At 54.3% G+C, this 18,016-nt stretch overlaps 1 protein-coding gene across 7 annotated transcripts in view; it reads right to left on the bottom strand.

Moving 5' to 3' along the window:
* Positions 1 to 1,307: 1,307 nt before the first annotated feature.
* TRIM9 (tripartite motif containing 9) overlaps positions 1,308 to 18,016 on the bottom strand; it is a 71,279-nt gene continuing 54,570 nt past the window's right edge. For 2 of the 7 annotated variants that reach the window (XM_037395565.1, XM_037395566.1), the window contains exons 7-13: positions 16,164 to 16,302; positions 10,552 to 10,740; positions 8,215 to 8,256; positions 7,491 to 7,514; positions 6,146 to 6,449; positions 5,227 to 5,389; positions 1,308 to 3,084 (exon numbers count right to left, since the gene is read on the bottom strand). In XM_037395565.1, the coding sequence (XP_037251462.1) occupies positions 3,022 to 3,084; positions 5,227 to 5,389; positions 6,146 to 6,449; positions 7,491 to 7,514; positions 8,215 to 8,256; positions 10,552 to 10,740; positions 16,164 to 16,302 (924 nt within the window). In that variant the 3' untranslated portion in view covers positions 1,308 to 3,021. Of the gene's footprint in view, positions 3,085 to 5,226; positions 5,390 to 6,145; positions 6,450 to 7,490; positions 7,515 to 8,214; positions 8,257 to 10,551; positions 10,741 to 13,434; positions 16,303 to 18,016 lie in introns of those variants that run through there. The other 5 variants (XM_037395569.1, XM_037395570.1, XM_037395567.1 and 2 more) reach the window with 4 other exon arrangements.

Below are 18,016 nucleotides of genomic sequence, written 5' to 3'. Positions count from 1 at the left end.
CTGGGCATGTTCCCTCTCTGGAAAGGACAAGCACCGTTCTGAGACATCACTTAATGCACTTAATGTAATGCATTAGTGTTTTTTTTCTTTAGCCCTGGACTCAAGCCCATGATGAGCTCAGAGGCTTCACATTGAAAACCTCTTCTGAGGTGCTCTGAGAAAATGCAGAGCAGGCGCTCATATCCAAGCAGAAAGCCCTTCTCAGGCCCCTGGAAGAGCTGGCCTTGCCTTTCCTTTGGAAATGACCCCAACGTCACTCATCCCTTCGTCTTTGCCCCTGTTTCTGGAAGAAAGATCCCCCCTGAAGGGATGTTGGTGTTGCCAGCGCTGCATCTCAATGCTGCTGGGCTCTTTCACTTCTTAACATCTCATGATTTCCGTCATTTTCGCTCTCTTCCCCCCCTGATCCTTATCTCCATCTCTCGTCCCGGAGGGGTCTCAGGGCAGGGGCTGGTGTTCGGGGTGGGGGGCTGCACTGGGCTGGACACTCCAGCTTGTCCCCCTGGGGAGATGCTGCTCCATATCCAGCCTAGGCAATTCCCCTCTCCCGCCGGATGCCATCCCTCTTTCCTTACACCCCAGCTCCTCAGCACCCAGGACCGTCCCTTGGTCCCCCAAACTCTCATCCTGATGGGCTGCAGGCAGAGCGGGGAGCCCCAGGCAGGCACCGTGTTGCTGTGTGGCAGCAGGGCTGAGAGCTGCCCCATCCCCTCTCCCGCTGTCCCAGCTCAGCCGCGTGCTGGGAACGGTGCCTCACCACCGCTCCTCGTGCACACGAAGAAGGGCGGCGGGAGTTTGCTTGGCAAGGGAAAGGGTCAGGAAAGGGCTGGGCAGGCCGTGGGGCTGCTGGATTTGGCGTTCATGGCTGTGCCCGGGTTAGCTCCCCGACAGCCCTGCAGAGCTAATGCAGGGGTTGCAATCACCCATCTCCCGGAGCATCTCCAGCTCACGGGGTGGAAAATAAAAATTCCTGTCCTTGCTATCCCGTGGGTGCTGCTGCCTTACTGGCCCTGGCACCACCACGGAGAGAGGGTGCTGCAGTGCTGCCATGCCAGGGAAGGGGACATAGTGGCACCAGCTCCCCCTGCCCCTCAGTCATCTCACAGTGCTGCCGCCACACTGGGTTTCAGCTGGCTTCTGTGCCCCCCTCCCTCCCATGAACCGAGTTCTGTCCGTTCTCTGCGCAGTCTCCCAATAGGGACAGTGAGGGATGTGCGGTGTGTTCCAGCACCCTGCACTTGGCAGGGCGCGTGAGATGGGAGGCAAAGCCGGGAGCTGTGGTGGCACAGAGATGCTCTGGGAAGCTCTGCCCTTCTCTCATAAAAGTCCTTTATTAGAACAGCAAACATGACACTTCTCTTCAGTACAGCGGCTGTATGCAGCTATCATCGCGTACAGGGGGACGACGTCTTACAATCACTGGGAGTCTAACAAGCACCATGAACATCCTAAAGAACGGGGGATAACGGCTGAGAGAGGAGCCCCGGGTGAGCCGGCCACGGGGGGCTCGTCAGGAATTCACCAAAGAGCTGCTCGGCGTTGTCCCGCAACACGGCTCTCCTGCAGCTGAGAGAAACTCCTCGGTGTAAGTCAACAAGATAGCACCCATCCAATAAATTAGGTAAACTTAATACTGGAGCAACAAGGGAACGAATGGGACCGTCCTAGAGGAGGGCACGCTGGAAGGGAATGGTCTATTTACACTTGTCTTTCTGCTGGACCGGCACTCCCATAGCATCCCACCCGAGCCCGGCTGGATGAGCTGCAGCTCTTGGGCCGGGCTGGGCACGCTGGCACCCCTCCCGGCAGCGACACCGCTGCCCCCCCAGCTCCGCCAGCCACGCTGGGAGATGGCGCAGGACCGAAAAGCGAAGCGTGGGGATGTGCACATGCAGGCGCCCTTGGCACAGGAATGGGGGCTGGCGCCAGGCACGGCGCCATGACCTCCCACTCCTCTCCTGCCTCTGAATTACCGGAAAGTCAGGGTAGGGAGTGGAGGCTGACGGGAACTGCTGCCGGCAGCAGGCGCAGGCAGGGCAGTGGGCACATATTCCTGAGCGCGTGGGAGGGCTGTGGCCAGCTCTCCTTGCTCCCCATCCCCATCCTCATCCCCATCTTCATTGCCATCCCCACCCCCATTCCACATCCCCATCCTCGGGCTCCCTGTCAGACCCTCACTGCAGAATGAATTCTCTGGTGAACAGAAGGACACTATCAGTATTTAAGGCTAGGCTTTATATGGCAACTATAAAAAAATAAACACTAATCTCCAAAGAGCCAGGCAAGGGCTCTCCGGCGTATGGCTGTGGCACGTGTGCTGGCACCGGGCTGTGGGGAGCCAGGGGAGAGCACTGCGCAGGTGCTTGGTGCCGGAACAAGGGCCTGCCGGCACCCGGAGCACCTGGGGACAGGGTGGCCACCCCCTGCCCCACCGCTGCGCCCCACAGAAACGCTTCGGGGGGACAAGGGACCGGGCCGGGTGTTTTGGTAAGGACATGGAGACTGACTGGTAATCCAGGACCCACCTCTACACATGACCAAGGGCACTCTGCAAGAAAGGCCACGGGGAAAGAAATATCCTGCAAAGTAACGGGGCTGGTGTGGGTGAAAGCTTCCCCGTGGCAGGGGTCCCTCCTCGGTCCCTCCGGCCAGCCCCACAGGAGGGGAAAGCGCTCTGACAAACGAGACGAAACCGCCTGCCCCTCCCCCCCGCCCCCCGCAAACCCCAACTGAAATCAATAAACCCAAACCTAAAAGCGGACACAGAGGAACATCTCAGGCTACCTAGGTACTTCATCAGCCAAAAAGAGCTAAACAGCGAAGCGCACACACACAGGACAGCGCAGGAGGGTGGAAAGCAGAGATGGCCACAAGCCGGGGTCTTCCTCCCCGCTTCGCCTCCCCGTCTCCGGCTGGCGGCTGAGCAGGGACCCGGCGGCTCGGCGGCCGGCCTCGTCCCACAGGAGGGAACGGGCTGGCTCCTCTCATCCCGAGAAGAGGCAGCCGGCTCCAGGAGCATCCTCATGGCATGGCCGAGCGCGAAGTGTAGAATTCAGGGACCGGCAAGCCAGTGTGCAGCGTCACCTGCAACGAGAGACATGGGGCTCAGCCACGTCCCTCGGTGGCTGGTGGGACAGCTCATGGCACGGCAGCTGGCACGTTGCCCCCAGGGAGGGCAGGAGCAGCACCCGGGGGGAAGCAGGACAGGCTGTCCTCAGAATGGTGGCTCCATCTTGCGTTTTCATGACTCGCTGGCACTGCTGGAGCCCATATGAAGCGGGACGGCTGGTCCCAGCAGTACCAAGTCCCACATCTTCCAAGCTGGCTGCAGACAAATCCAACAGTCGGCTGCCAGAGAGGTGGGACGCTACAGCAGTTGGGTCTTTCTGCAGATGGGTAATGGAGAGGCCTGAAGGACACGCGGCCACTCAGTACAGGAGACCTCTGAGAAGCCCCCGAGCTCAGCACGTGCCGCACAGCGGAGGGGACGTGGCCAGTTGCTGGAGGAAGGTCCTTGGCAGCGGGAAGCTGAGCAGCAGCAAGTGCTGGGGCAGGGCCATGCTACAGCGTGGGGGGGTGCCCAAGTGAAACCTTGCACGGTCCCTTCCAGCCCACACTACTCCACGATTCTGTGAAAACGGGAGCTAGGCGTTCGGCCTGGCATCATCTGGGGGGGGGAGTGATGCGGCAGAGACTGTGACACAGGGACAAAAGGAAAGAAATACTGGAGACCTGATGCTCACTGTGTCGAGGAAAATCCTGGTCTGTAAGGGATACAGGCAGGCTCTGCTTGGGCAGCCTGCCTGGGCAAGGGGCCAGGGCACCCATGTGCTGTGCATCCGTGACTCAGTTCCCTCCACAAATGCTTTCATTTAGGAGGAAAGCACAATTCCTTCTTTTATTGGAACAGCAGCATTTTCCCCTTCAGATACAGACTTAGAGAAAACTTTTGGGTTTATTAGCAGCCTTTTATCAGCGTCCCAGGGCATTTCTGTGTCAGGGGATTTAAGCTCTGCCTTGCCCAGAGAGCTGCCAGCGAGCAGAGGTGCTCCAGAAACACACTTGTCTCTTAGGGCTGTGTAAGGGACTGTGGTAGGAACGAAACCCATCACAGAGCAGGGCGTTTTTATCACACCAAATTAATGCAACAAACTCCAAAACCAGCACAAACAAGATGGGCTTCTGTAATGTTTCCTAATTAAACACAGCATGTGACACATTTGCCAGCCCTTCTCCAAGCCGGGCAGACGGCCCTGCCTGCGAGGCGCTGGGGGTGGGACACTGGCAGGGATGCTCCCAGGGTTTGGGATGGTACCGACCAACTGCAGCCCCAGTGCTGCTGCAAAACTGTCACTGCCTTGGTGACAGCACGGTACGCCCTATACCCTGACGGACAAAATAAAGCCTGCCCTAATCCACCAATCCCTATCTTAGAGGCCACTTCGTGCCTCTGCCCTTGCACAGAGGTGATGCCTTGGACATCCACTGGCAGAAGACCATGCCAAAATGTTCTTCACCCTGAGGTCATCTGTTACGTGCAGCATGTCCTAGGATGTGCCTGGGCACTTGTGTAGTGTTGGAGGTGCAAGCAGTGGTAGAGTGGATCTGCCAAAGCCAGGCTGGGTGAATGTGGAAGGTTCACTGGGGGAGATGATGGCAGGGGCATGATCAGTGAGAAAAATGAAAGATGAAAATACCGGATAGGCCCAGGGAGCCACCACTTGGTGATGTTCAGGAGAGCAGAGAGCTTGGGAGAGAGGGAGAGAAGAGGGGTTTGAAACTCCCCAGAAGAAAATAGGCTTTCAAAGGTGCCCTTCTCCCTCGTAATGCTCCTGCCTGGGTCCTGGGATGGCTGTAAGAGCTGGTGAGGCTCTTGTGGGGTGTCATCATGGAACAGAATTGTCAAACCCCATCAGCCAGGAAGGGCTGGAGAACCTGGTGCTCCAGCAGCCCCGATGGAGAAACATGGAGCAAGGAGCTGGACACAGCAGCTGTCTGCAGGAAGGCCTGCCCTACTTCAGAGACTCGCAGGTGGTTTAGTGTGTGAGTTTAGCTCTTTCCAAACCACCCCTCTTGCACAACAGCCCTCCCCGCCCCGCAGAGCCCCCACGCTGCTGAGCGTCAACAGGCACCGCAGCCACAGCGGCATCAGAGGGACCCTGCCAGCAAGCTCACCCGCAGGGAACGCTGCTGCGGTGCTCCACAGACCACGGGCAGCACACGTACCTGCACGTTCCTGTTGAGGCTGACCGCTGGGAAGAAGAGGCCCTCCAGGTTCTCGAAGGCGACAGGCCCTTGCTGGTCCTCGTTGATGGAGAACGTCAAAGTCCTCCTGGTCAAATCCAGCAGCACTCCCACCGTGGCACCTTTTGTTATGCCACCCTCGGTTCTGCGGGGACGAGAAGATCAGATCATCTCTGTGGTTTCATGTCCCTTGTGCTCCCAGTTCAGGGTTCAGGCCATGGACCTCAAGCGCTGATGATACTAAACTTCACAGCTCACCTGGAGGCAGGCCAAGACCCGCATCCATCCCAGCCACGCTCACAGCTCCCTGGGCACCTCCTCCGCAAGCCTCCCATGGAAGTGCTCTCTGCTTCCCATCATGTCCCCAAGGGCAAGGCTGCCTACCAGAGCGGCCACAGCAACACAGCCATGGGGTAAAGCAAGTGGACCCGGGGAGCAAAGCTGCAGAGCCCACCTCAACACCTGCCCTAGCCCTTGAGGCTGCAGGAAGGTGACACCAGGCTCTGCCCAAGCTTCCAAGCCCCCCAGCTCTGCTGTCCCGTGGGGAAAGCGAGCAATAGCGTGGCACAGGGATAAAGGCAAGCACTATTTTCTTGCTGCACAAGTTGCAAGGCTTTGGGTGTTAATGAGAAAGGGGTGCCGCACAGGGGTGATGCCGTGCATGCTTGGGGGAAGTCAGCACGGGAAGAGTCACAGTAGGCAGGGAAGGAGTACTGGAGCCGGGCAGAACCTGGGAGGCAGGGACTGGCCTTCGCCTGGGGCAAGGGCACATCCTCTAATGGAGGTGGTTAGGAGTGATGTCACCCTTCCAGTGGTGCCACTGGAAAAGTCACGGGCTCTTACTTGGGCTGAGATGGGGCTGTGGTCTCTGGGAGGAAGACCTTTTTCCAAGACCACGTACCTGTTGGTGTGTGAATTGTTGTGCATGAACCAGCTCCGATTATTGTCCACGTACATGGCCCAGGCCTTGTCGTCCTTGCCCAGCATGGCATCCTTCAGGACATCAATGCGTGCCACACCGAAGGCTGGGTCAGGGTGGTTATCGTACCGATCGATTGAGAGCTCCCAGTAATGGAGCCCTTTGGAAAAGCCCGTTTTCCCCAGCACAACCCTGTCATCATAGCTGTTGCAGGTGACAGTCAGGTTGTCATTAGAAAAGATGATGTCAGCATGGGCAGAGGCAGGATCGAAAGAAAACCAAGCAACTGGAACACACAAACGACATCAGGTTAGTCTGGCGGGAGCAGAGCCGTCAGTGACCGAGCCACGCGGAGCGGACACCAAACAGCGCATGCCGCATGCAGGGCCGACACGCAGCGCGAAGGCACGGCGGGGCTCGGGCTGCTGCCCACCGGCGTGGCAGCGAGAAGCAGACAGAGAGCTGCACAGCGGAGGGGGCTGCTGGCTCATGGAGGGCACCTTCCATCACAGAAGGATGCTTTGAACTTGTGCGGCTGCAGCCTGCCAGCGTGGATGAGGCTTTACGGCCGGGACTCAGACGAGTTTTGCTTCTGCTGCTCCCCGGTGTCCATCTGTCACCATCCCCTCCCACTGTCTGTCTGTCTCTGCTCGTGAGCCCGCAGGATCCTCACCGCTTCCTAAAATTTGGCCCTAGCAGAAACATGCAATCCCGGCCAGGTCTCCAGGCTCTAGCTAACACAACTTACTCTTAGGACTAAGGGTTACTCATGCAAGCAACAGGTTGCAGGGTCAGGCCCAGTGTGGGAAGTGGACTGAGAAGTAGCAGATAAACTGCGTGTGTGCATCTGAGGACCGGCAGTCCGGGGAACCAAAAGCACATACAAAGGTCTACATCGACAGAGATGCTACGTCACACCAAGAAACCTCCCTGCGGAGCAACCGGCCACACATAAGACAACGAGCTAGCTCATGGGAAGGCTGGAAAATGCCCAAAAACCTCCACGACTTGGTACAGCTGCTGGTTTAAATGCACGGGACTCGGTTACTGCAAATCTGACAGATACAGTGTCACGTCCTTGACAAGACAGAGGCACGGGGTTTCACAAGCCACCAGCCCGGTTCCCCAGGTGGTTTTCTCCAGCGGTCACTTGAAACGTGAAGTGACACATCCACAAAACACTCTCATGCCTGCAGGAGTAAATACGGCTTGAAAAATAAAAACACTCTGGTGAGATTTATTCATTGGTTTATTGGATCGTTTCACAAGACAGCTCACATGCACGCGGGTGCCCCACTTTCACAACTCGACAGAGGTGATTCCGTACCTGCCACCATTTTTTTAATGTCAACTGTGGTTATTCCCAAGGCAAGGCATGCAGGAGAGAAAACAGCACATAAAGTTGGGTAAAGAAGGGAACGAGGAACAATTTCTGCTTGCCTGCTTCTCCAGCGAGCGCACGGACCTTTCAGCATTTTGCACAAATGTGGGGAGAGACGGAGCCAGGGTGGGCTGGGGCTGCGAGCGGGCGCAGGCTGGCCGGCACGGAGTGCGAGCTGCCCCAGGAGGGAATCCCGCCGGGCTGGGCACAGGGCTCCTTCTCCCAGGGGATGAAACGGGCCCGACCTTGCAGGCAGTTGGAAGGTGACAGGCAAACAGCTACCACCAGTGCTCGCTCCAGTTAGCTGCAGAGGGGCTAATCACCTCCTTGGCATCTGGCCCACATTCAAGCGCCCTTAATGAATGGGAATACAAACTGCTTTGAGCAAGAGGATCAGTTCTTAATCACAGGGCCGCTTCCAGAGCACTGACTTCAGGCTTCTCTTTAAAACCACAACGGGGAAAAACTTAAAATGCCTTTATATCATTCATCAGTCACCATTCCGCCTCCAAATTTGCCTACCGCCATGATACTCCGAGAGTGCTCTGCAATCAGGGTACACACAAGAAATGCTGCTCAGTCACTAAAGTTAAAGATTAAAAAAAAAAAAAAAGCAAAAAAGATGAGCAACACAGAGTAGATGCCAGTTAATTGTAATAAATATACTTGCCTAATTGAGAGTAAGGCGTTCCTTGTGTCTCAAAATTGCACCCTATAAAGAGATACTACATTTCACACATCACAGCTAAGAAACAACCACCTGAAAAACACTCATGAGCGTCTGACCACTAACTAAGCGCCCAGCCAGCCATGGGAGGCCTGATTCATTAAAAGCCAGAGAGCATGGAGAGGGACCACAAATATGGGTTGACCTGTGAGTTTGAGTGTGGACTGCTGGCCGTTTTGGTGAGTCTCACCTCTGGGAAGTGTGGAGCATCTGTTCTTTCATTGCCAGATCCCACCACAGCCTTCAAGAGCATCAAGTCTGATTGCTACCTGCTTGGGATGCCAAATCATTGGACTTTCCTCCAAAAAAGAGGCAGGAAATTTTAGCCTTGGTGGAACATCTTGGCTGCTTGGTGAATATTCTCTACATTGACTCTCAGTTGAACACTTCAAAAACACTCCTTGGGACTGACGAATGAAGAGCAGCCACTGGCATGTCCAGTGGATAGGGACCACCAAGCTCTCCTGGGCTGCCGTGTGTGCTGTCTGGGCAGGAGTGGGGCAGGAGAGGGGGTCTGGGGGGCAGGTGCCTGGCCTCAGACCCCCGCTAGCACCCAAAGGGCACCAGGGACCGGACTGCAGCCAGGGACTGATCCAGGAGCTTGTCCTGATCCAGGAGCTTGTCCTTGCCAGGAGGAGAGGGCAGCATGAAGCCCCATGTTGGCACTGTATGGGAGAGCTTTTATGAAGGATGTGGTATTTTAAGGAAACCCCTGTCTAGCTCTGTGACTGGTTTTCACCTCTCCTCTGGCAAGGAAACAGGCTTTTCACCCTGCTGACGTGCGTGTTGGTGGGAAAGCGTCTGGCCGCAGTTGCGCTCCATGCCATGCTGCTGGTGAGTGCCAAGCAGCACCTCCTGAGGCTGTTTTAATGAATCGCGCCCCGGGCCCCTACTCAAAAAGTGGTTTTCAAGGTCTCTGCGTATCGCTGTGACACAGATTCACCTGAGTGCCAAACAGCGCAGAGATATGAGCACATTCAGGACCCTGTTTTGCCCTGCCCCACCACCCCAGGCCGTGGCTGCAGAGGTCCCTACTTGCACACACAAGACCTGCTCACGGCCATCGCAGTGGATCTCGGTACACTGGACACAAAGTAAGAAACGTCCGTAACAAAACAGAGTCGAAGCCATTAGCGCACAGCAGTACGATGAGAAAAAAAAAACCAACATAAAAAGCACAAAGAAAAGAAAGTTGCAGGGTCCCCAGTTATTCTGGCAAGGGTCATGCTGCAGCATTCCTCATTCCGGGTTATGGGATGGAAATCAAACAATCGGGGGCCCCCATTCTTCCTGGGTTTACACCAGAGGAAGCCATAAATTACTCCACTGGAGCCCACGGCATAGTGTAAATCCAGAGTGGTGGAAGAATCAGGGCCCAGGATCTTTAGCAACGGAAGATGTGCAAAGACTTGTTAGAAAACAGCTCTGAGAGATGCACTGTGCCTGCAGCTCCTTCGCCGGCTGCCCGATACTGTCACTCATTCTGCCTGCACTGCCTATGTCCCACCACAGCCCATGAGGACCGGGCAACAAGGAGGCAAGCAAAGCGCTTGTTGGTGCTGCCAGACGAGCAAGGTATCACAGGAGTGGCTTCCTCTGCTCTGCAGGAAACAAGACTTCGATACGATCACGTCTGGTTTTGCAAAAGCTGAGCCCAATGCTCAAAGCTGAGCGGACGAGAGCTCACGTCTTCAGGGTCTTAAGAAGCCAGACTGCAAGAGGTCTGTGAGCTGGCCTTAGCCAGACCTTGCTTGCATCTAGACTTGCTTCTTTCTTAAGAAGGGTCTAGATTTAATCAAGCAAACTAATTTCGCAGAATAAATCTCACAGCAGAGGCTACGTTTCCTGGTTGTATAGGGAAAGCAAACCATCGAGATGTCCCCACAGGTTTCTCCCAGGGAGGGTCTGTTCTTCTGACTGTCCCTACACACAAAATCAATGCAAACTAGAGATGGGGGATCTGCTGTGCCAGCTGGCTCTGTGAAATGGTTCAGCCATGCTGGCCCTGCCAAGCACAGCACCCATGTAAGGAGTTACTGTGCTGCTCCGTCACCCCACGACTAAAACTGCCCATGCTGGTACGTACAGATGAAAACACCACGAGAACTACGTCACCGAAACTCCCTCTGTGGCAGGAGCAGGCCACTGACAAGCAGAAGGAGTTCCCCCTGCCATCTGCATGTCATGGGAAAAACAAACACAACAGAACAAAACAAACAAATACTTTGGAGATGCCCAGAAGCACAGACCAAGAGGAAATGCCAGAGGCACTCAGCTCACCGGCTGAATTCAGGGACTGTAAAGAAGAATGCAAGCTCAGCTGGTGGGCCGAAGATCTTAGCTCAAAGTAGGATCTCCCCGGAAAGCTGGGTTGTAGATTAAGGGTGGAGGAGAAAGGACTCATTCTACGAAGCTGCGATCTTTCCAAAGGCACTGGAAAAGGGAGGGTCTGTTCTTCTGACTGTGTGTCTAAACGTAAGATCAATGCAAACTAGAGATCAGAAATCAGGTCTGCTGGACGGTGTCACTCCATTGCCCGAGACCAGAGCTCGGACCAGAGCACAGACGCTTTGGCACGCACGGACCCTGCTTTGCTGCAGCGAGCATGCGTACGGTGTGTGGAGCAGAAATGTCTGGTGCTGTGCAACCCAGCGAGACCCTTCAGGAAAGCCTTGCCTCTGACAGTATCGGCAATGAACATATTTTCATCTTCCAAAATGTTCCCATGTCATCATGACAAATTCAATATGCTTTTCTTTAAAGCGAGTCCTGCACCTCTTCACAGTAATGCACCTAAAAAAATTCACAAGTTACCATGCACACTTCCCACCGTTCTTTAATAAATTTCATACCTTTTTGCGCACAATAATTAGTGGTGTAAAAACCAGTCGGTTGGTAATGCTGACAGGCATTTTGCAGGGCTATACTAAGCTACATTACCCTAAGTACCACCAAGCACCCACCTTACTCAAAGGTTGTTCGGGATGTTGTGTTCTTGGTATCCCTTTGTACCTGTCAAAACACATCTGAGCCTTACAGTAAGAATTTAACTCATGTGATTCACAGCAAAATGTCAGAGTAGAGGGGACCTCTTGGGTCATCGGTTCCTGTTCCCCGCTAACACAAATGGTCACCTCCTGCGATGTCTACCCTAGCCTTCTCAAGGGATATGTTAACATGAAAACGTAGAATTCACCATCCTCCACACACTCAAATCAGATAAACTCCCGAACACCATATCCTCAGCTTTCCTGTCTCAGCTGTGAGTATGGATTGAGCTGGAAATCACATTAAAACACATAAAAGGAAACATTTCTTTGCACAGTGGATTGTAACTTCTGCAACTTGCTGCTGCGTGAGGCTGTGGAAGCAAAGAGCGTCAGTGGGTTCAGACACGGGTTAAATGATTGCACAACAGGTCAATAAATGGAGCTCAAGGTTAGGGAGGGATGTGCTCTCTAACATCTACCAAGAGTGAGAGGAACTCCTACCAAGAGTAACCGCATTCATGACTCTCCCTAACCAGTATCTTATGTTCCTGTAGCTCCTTGCAGACTGTTTTCCCTTGTGTTGTTCACCCCTTTCCAAAAGCTGCCGGTTAAAAAGCCCTGGTTGCTGCGGAGGGTCACTCCATGGCTAGTAAGGGACTCAAAGTTAGGCCCCAGATGTGGAACTGGGCTTGAAAGAAAATAAAACCTTCTGGTGCTCAGCTAGGCTGGGGAAGGGCTCTCAGGCTGTCATGCCCAAGCCCCTTTGCCACAACTTGGCCAAGTTCGGCAACCCAGGAGAGGGGACGGCAGGGCACAGGGTGTGACAAGCCAGGCATTCCTCCCTGATCCTCTGCTCCTAGGCTTGTGTCTCACCAAAGATATAAGCCAAAACCAGGCTTGCCTTGAAACTGCTGTCATGCCTAAAGCTAGAGACTCGGAGCAGCTGAGAGAAGGGGGAGTGGAGACACGGCTCCACTCCCGTGCTGGCTCTCAGTGCAAGGCTGCAGGCAGGAAGGGCAGCAGGCGCTCAGGAGGGACTGCTGAAGGCACGAAGCAGCCCAATGGAAGGGCCAAGGTGTGGGCAGTCAGAGACCCATCGAAGGGTGAGAAGGGAGCAGCAGGTTTTGGCAGGAGGGAGGCTGAACCTCTGCGCCAGCTAGGAGTTCAGATCTGGGCTTGGGGGGCAGGCAGGGACAGTCCTCTTCAGCACTGTCAAACTCTTCTTCTCCATCTCCACCTGGAGCGAGTTGGTCCTTCATCCCACCATCCAGCTTTCTGGACAGCCCATGGGAAGAAACAACACTGGAGGGAATCAGAAGCCATCTCAGAAATCCTTGTAAAGAAAAGCAGCCCAGCAGCCAGCCCACTTGCAGACTCTAATCCCACTGCAACTGGGAGGTCTCCTCCTCTGTTCTTTGCTGCTGTGCATTAGGTGCCTGTTTCAGGGAGTCTGCATCCCACCACGACCAGCAGACCAGAGCCAGGGGCTTCTGCAAAGCCTCCCAGTGGCTGCTCTTGCTGCAGCCATGAATGCACCGAGGCTGTGGGTGAAAATGGGAATGTGCCAGGAAGAAAACAGACTGGGTCCCCAAGTCAACAGGAGACTGGCCAGAGGCTGGAAGATCTGTTGGATGGGGAAAGATCAAGACAGCTGGGGCTGCCCCAGTACAGAGAGGAACAGGCTGGGGGAAGACTCAAAGCCCCCCAGGGCTGCGGACAGCCAAGCAGTGCTGCTGCTGGCCAAGCTTTCTAAGATGTCTGTGCCTTGGGACAGGGTCACCTTGCAAACTTTCTTTCGGACCGATTTCCAAGTCTGCAGCTGGAACTTCATTCAAGTGCTGAAGGAACAGGTTAAGCCAGGCCCCACATTGCAGTGCCTTGGAGCCTGCAGTGACGGTCCTGGGAGGCACCGGCTAAGATGTGACAGGGCAAGATACTCCTAGGGCTGCTGTGAACAGCCTGACATCAGCTAGGGAGCTGCAGCTCAAGGTAAAGACCATTGCCTTCGGCCCTTGCTGTCATTTGGCTGTGCTGATGATGAGGAACTTCATCCCTGGGAAGCCCCAGAGGGCCCAGCATGGGCGAAGGACTCCGGGGCATGGATCTTCTCCCAGCTATGAGAGGAAACCATAGCTGGAAAGATTATAGTGGGAACCCTGCAAACTCCTGGCACCAAGCATCAGCTTTGGAGAGTGAGCTGCAATTTCCTCATCTGGAAAATGTAGTTTCCTTTGGGGTGGACAGGAGAAGATGTGCCACACCGCTGGATAGGAAGGTGCTCTGCACCTTGCTGTAGGCTTGCATGCGTGCCAACTTCCCATGTGCCATTCCTGACAGTGCTGCCTGGCTCACCTTGGCAGTTTGGCTGGGCAGGACCACAGAGGCATGCCTGGGGAGGCCCAAACACAATTTTACCCTCTTCTCACCCTTTTCTCTTTAGATGCTGAGGCCCTGCAAGCCATTTCATCCCCTGCTAGCCACTACAGCCCATTTCACTGCTCACTGAAGGCAGAAGAAAGACTTCCGTTAACTTCCACAGGCTGCAGATAAGGATCTTGTGTGCTAGGACTAGCCAGCTTTTAAGTAACAGCCTCTCAGCAAAATTTATCATAACCACTTACAGCAGGACAGCCATGTTCAGAGAGATGCTCTCTTCATATCAAGCCTGTCTCTTCTTTTGTCCTCTCTTCCCACACGAATACTGCAGCAAGTTGCAGAGCATGGCTGAAGGGGAAAGCTAAGCCTACTTCAGACAAAACAGCACTTAAAGGCCTGATGCTGCTGTAAAGGCCAGAAATAAAAGCCTAACCGAGAGCTGTGATGTGTGAGGCGGCTCTATTCAATAAGCCACTTGGATATCCAGAAGCTGCACGCAGATGTAATTTATTTCATTTTCAGTCCAAAAAGCTCAGGCAGCCTCTAAGAGCAGAAAATGCTCCAGGCTCATTTGACTTTTTCTCCCTCTTCCTTTTGTGCTGGAATAATAAATGCAAAAGCCCATTCAGTGAAAACACTGAATGCAGCAAACTTTCCTCTGATGCTCAGAAGAGTGAAACTTCTGTTGGCTGGCACAGACCAAGGCACCAGCCCCAAGCACAGCCTGGCCTGCTGGGACCATGAACAGCTATTTTCTTCCAGGTTCCTTTGTATTTTGGAGCTACGCAATAGGTGAGCTTGGCTCAAAAGTGAAAACACCTATGAGAGGAAACCATAGCTGGAAAGATTATAGTGGGAACCCTGCAAACTCCTGGCTAGAACGACTTAAAGCTGAACTAGTTTTGGTTAGGAAACTGTCTCAAATGGGTCTTATGAGACACAGATGGGTTGAGAAGCCAAAGCTCCGGTTTCTCCTGCAAAAGCTGGTGAAGCTGGGTAGTGAAGTGAGTGAGAACTGTTGACCTTCAGGCTTTGGGAGTGGTCCTGGCCACCCTCATGTGGGACTGGATCCAGGCTGTCCCATCTCTGGATCTCCAGAGGAAGGCTGCAGCCTCCTTGGCACTGATGCTCAGCTTCCCAAATGCACACACAGCTCTCAGCCAGACGCGTCAAGGCCTTTGTGGCCTGTGATTTGAGTTTTCTGCCTCTTGCCTGAGAAGGTTTGTCACAGCTTTGCTCTCCTCTCTACCTCTGTCACATATGACTCCCAGTCCTCACCGACCTGTCCTGCCCATGCATCCAAACCTGGTACGTGCCCTTTCCAAATTGGAATGGTTATCTCCTGCACCTGAGCACAGGCGAGTGAGTGAAAATGCTCTGCATAGCCTTGCTCTGCTTTTGTCTTCCATTCTTTCAGCAGAAAATCCTTTTTTCTCCCTGCTCAAAGCCACCAGAGATGCCTTATGGCTCTATGGCTCTCACTCTCCTTCCACCTCACCAGCAGCCCCATGAGCTGCGTGTGTTCCCTCTGACCCCAGACTGCATCTGCCAGTAGTTGCTGAGGCTGCAGGAACGTGCTGCTGCTGTAGAGCCAGCTGCCAGCCAGGGCTGGTAATGCTGCTGGGAAACAACATCTTGACACAGCTCGGAAGACAGATTTTAGTCTGGGAGTAAGGAAAAGGGATTCCATCAAGTGTGGAAAACTACCAAGGAGGGGTTTCTTGCCTGGCAGTAAGGCTATGGGGCAGCAGATGTGCTGCTGGGGGCTCATTCCTTCTTTCACGGCTTCATCACCCACTGCTTCTGACTCCCACCTCGTTTCTTGGAGCTAGCCTTACAACTCTCCACCTGCATGTCGGAAGCAAGCCAATTTTCCGCCACAGATTAAGTGTCTGGTGTGACAAATATACTTAAAGTCAGGTGGGGAAACTCTTCTGCAACCTGCAAGGGAGTGTTTAATACTCTAGCTGAGCACTTGCTGGTGCTGGAGTGATGCAGACGATGCGTAGCCGCTCTCCACCCCATGGGTCTGCAAGGACACCTGTGCAGTAATGTGGTCTCTCTGCTCTCTGTTGTGTGCTGCCAGAGGCTGAAGAAGACATGGTGTGGTTATGGCGTGCGGCCATGCACAGCCCTTAAGTGTGTCTCAGGAGCAATGTTGACAGTGTTGTTTTGTTTTAAATGGAATTAATGAAAACATCTGAGTTTCCCTTTGTGTAATACAAACCCTGCTGCAATCAAATTCTGAATACCTCTCTGCAGAATGCCTCTCACTGTACCTCCCCCCAAAACACCTTCTGCAAAGGAAAGGGGTGAGACAGAAATTCTGCCACTGTCCAAGGCTCCTGAAATAACCTTTCCCCTACCGTCAGCGCTGGCTTTCCTGCAGTGATTGCCGAGGTACTGGAGGACCAGTGGAGCGGTTCCCTGTATCGCAATGCTAAGCTTGGGTGTGCTGGGCAGGCCCCACACGTGCGTGTGAGCAGTGTCTGAGTGTGTCAGGCTGGAGCTGTTGCAATGCCTTACCCTCAGATGTCTGGAGGACCAGGGTCTTGCTGTACGGGCTGACTCCTGTTTTGTTGAAGGCTTTGACACGAGCACTGTACGTGCTGTTGAAGTGAAGCCCGTCCACTGTGCACATGGTCTCCTTGCCCACGTACACCTCCTGCAAAGCAAGAACAGTTAGTACCCAGACCACAAGAGTCCCAGGGGTGGGAGAATAGCTCATGGTGGTCGTGATGCACAGGGTTCAGCCATGCTCTGCTACCTAGGGCAGACTTATGAGCACTGGATACAGCTAAAGCAGAGCAAAATGACCCCGTGATTTGTTCCTTGACAAACTTTGGGCTGCATCAAAAGCAGTCAGGCCAGCAGGTCCAGGGAGGGGATTCTGCCCCTCTGCTCCGCTCTGGTGAGACCCCTCCTGCAGTGCTGTGTCCAGCTCTGGGGCCCCCAGCATCAGGGGGACATGGACCTGCTGGAGCGAGTCCAGAGGAGGCCACGGAGATGTTCAGAGGGCTGGAGCCCCTCTGCTGTGGAGACAGGCTGAGGGAGTTGGGGCTGCTCAGCCTGGAGAAGCGAAGGCTCCGGGGAGACCCTATAGCAGCCTTTCAATATTTAAAGGGGGCTTGTAAGAAAGACAGGGACAGACTTTTTAGCAGGGCCTGATGCGATAGGACAAGGGGCAATGGATTTAAACTAAAAGAGAGTTGATTCAGACGAGATATAAGGGAGACATTTTTTACACTGAAGGTGGTGGGACACTGGCACAGGTTGCCCAGAGAGGTGGTAGATGCCCCATCCCTGGAAACATTCCAGGCCAGGTTGGACAGGGCTCTGAGTGACCTGGTGGAGTTGCAGATGTCCCTGCTCGCTGCAGGGGGGTTGGGCTAGAGGGCCTGTAATGGTCCCTTCCCACCCAACCATTCTATGATTCTATGAATACTGTGCCACAAAACCAGTTCCTGTAGGGGATGGAGATGCTATTCATATTGGTCCAAGTCATAAGGCATCAATCCCAGCCAAACTCCCACTGAATCCCAGAAGAGCTCTGCCAGAGAATGTATACAGACTGAGCCCAGGACACAGAAAAATCCTTGCAGAAAACAATTTTGCATGCTCTTGGGTGGCAGGATCAAAGTGTGCTTTGAAAGAAAACAAGGTGATCACACCAAATGGGCACTGACTCACCAGCATGTCACGCTTTTGCTGCTGTAGCCCCGCTCAGAGGAATAGAGCTGTGCAAGCAGGGACAGCGGTGAACAGGCCTACAGGCTACCAAAATCCATGGCTCACAAAACATTGACTTGTAATTAGCAGATCCATGACAAATCCCTGTTTGCTGCCCTTCGTGGTGCAGATGGAGGCTCTGCGCAGGCAGCTTGCCTGTGTAGGAAAACTTCACTGCCCTGGCTCCCACTCCAGAGCCCGCTGTGCTTCGCTGCCTGAGTGATGGGGTGCTGCTGCTTCCAGAGCCAACACTTCAATCTGACCCCTTTCCTTGCAGGTGGGTGCACATCTCCAGAGCTTATAGGGCTGCCTGCATGCTCCCCTGCACTGCAGAGCTGAGATGATGGCTTCCACCCCTCCCGATGCCCTGAGCGGGGCTAGGAGCAGCCCAAGTCACAGCAGGCCTGGGAGCAGCAGTTATTCAGTGCTCAGGGTCAAGGAGCACAATGTAGGTGTCCTAACAACCTGGGTGAGATTTGTGATGGAAAGCTAAGGAGGCCCTGATCCACCTGGGCTCCAGCACCCACAGAGGTCTCCTGCATCCAGCACCCCGCATGAGAGCACGGCTCCCACTTCACCACCCCAGGTCCACTGCAAGGAGTCCCTGTTAGGCTTGATGCCCAAAGACGGAGTCCTCTTGCCTTTGGGCA

The sequence above is a fragment of the Falco rusticolus genome, chromosome 7, assembly GCF_015220075.1.
Source record: "Falco rusticolus isolate bFalRus1 chromosome 7, bFalRus1.pri, whole genome shotgun sequence".
In the NCBI taxonomy this organism is placed as follows: Eukaryota; Metazoa; Chordata; class Aves; order Falconiformes; family Falconidae; genus Falco; species Falco rusticolus.
This window is presented reverse-complemented; position numbering and strand designations above follow the sequence as displayed.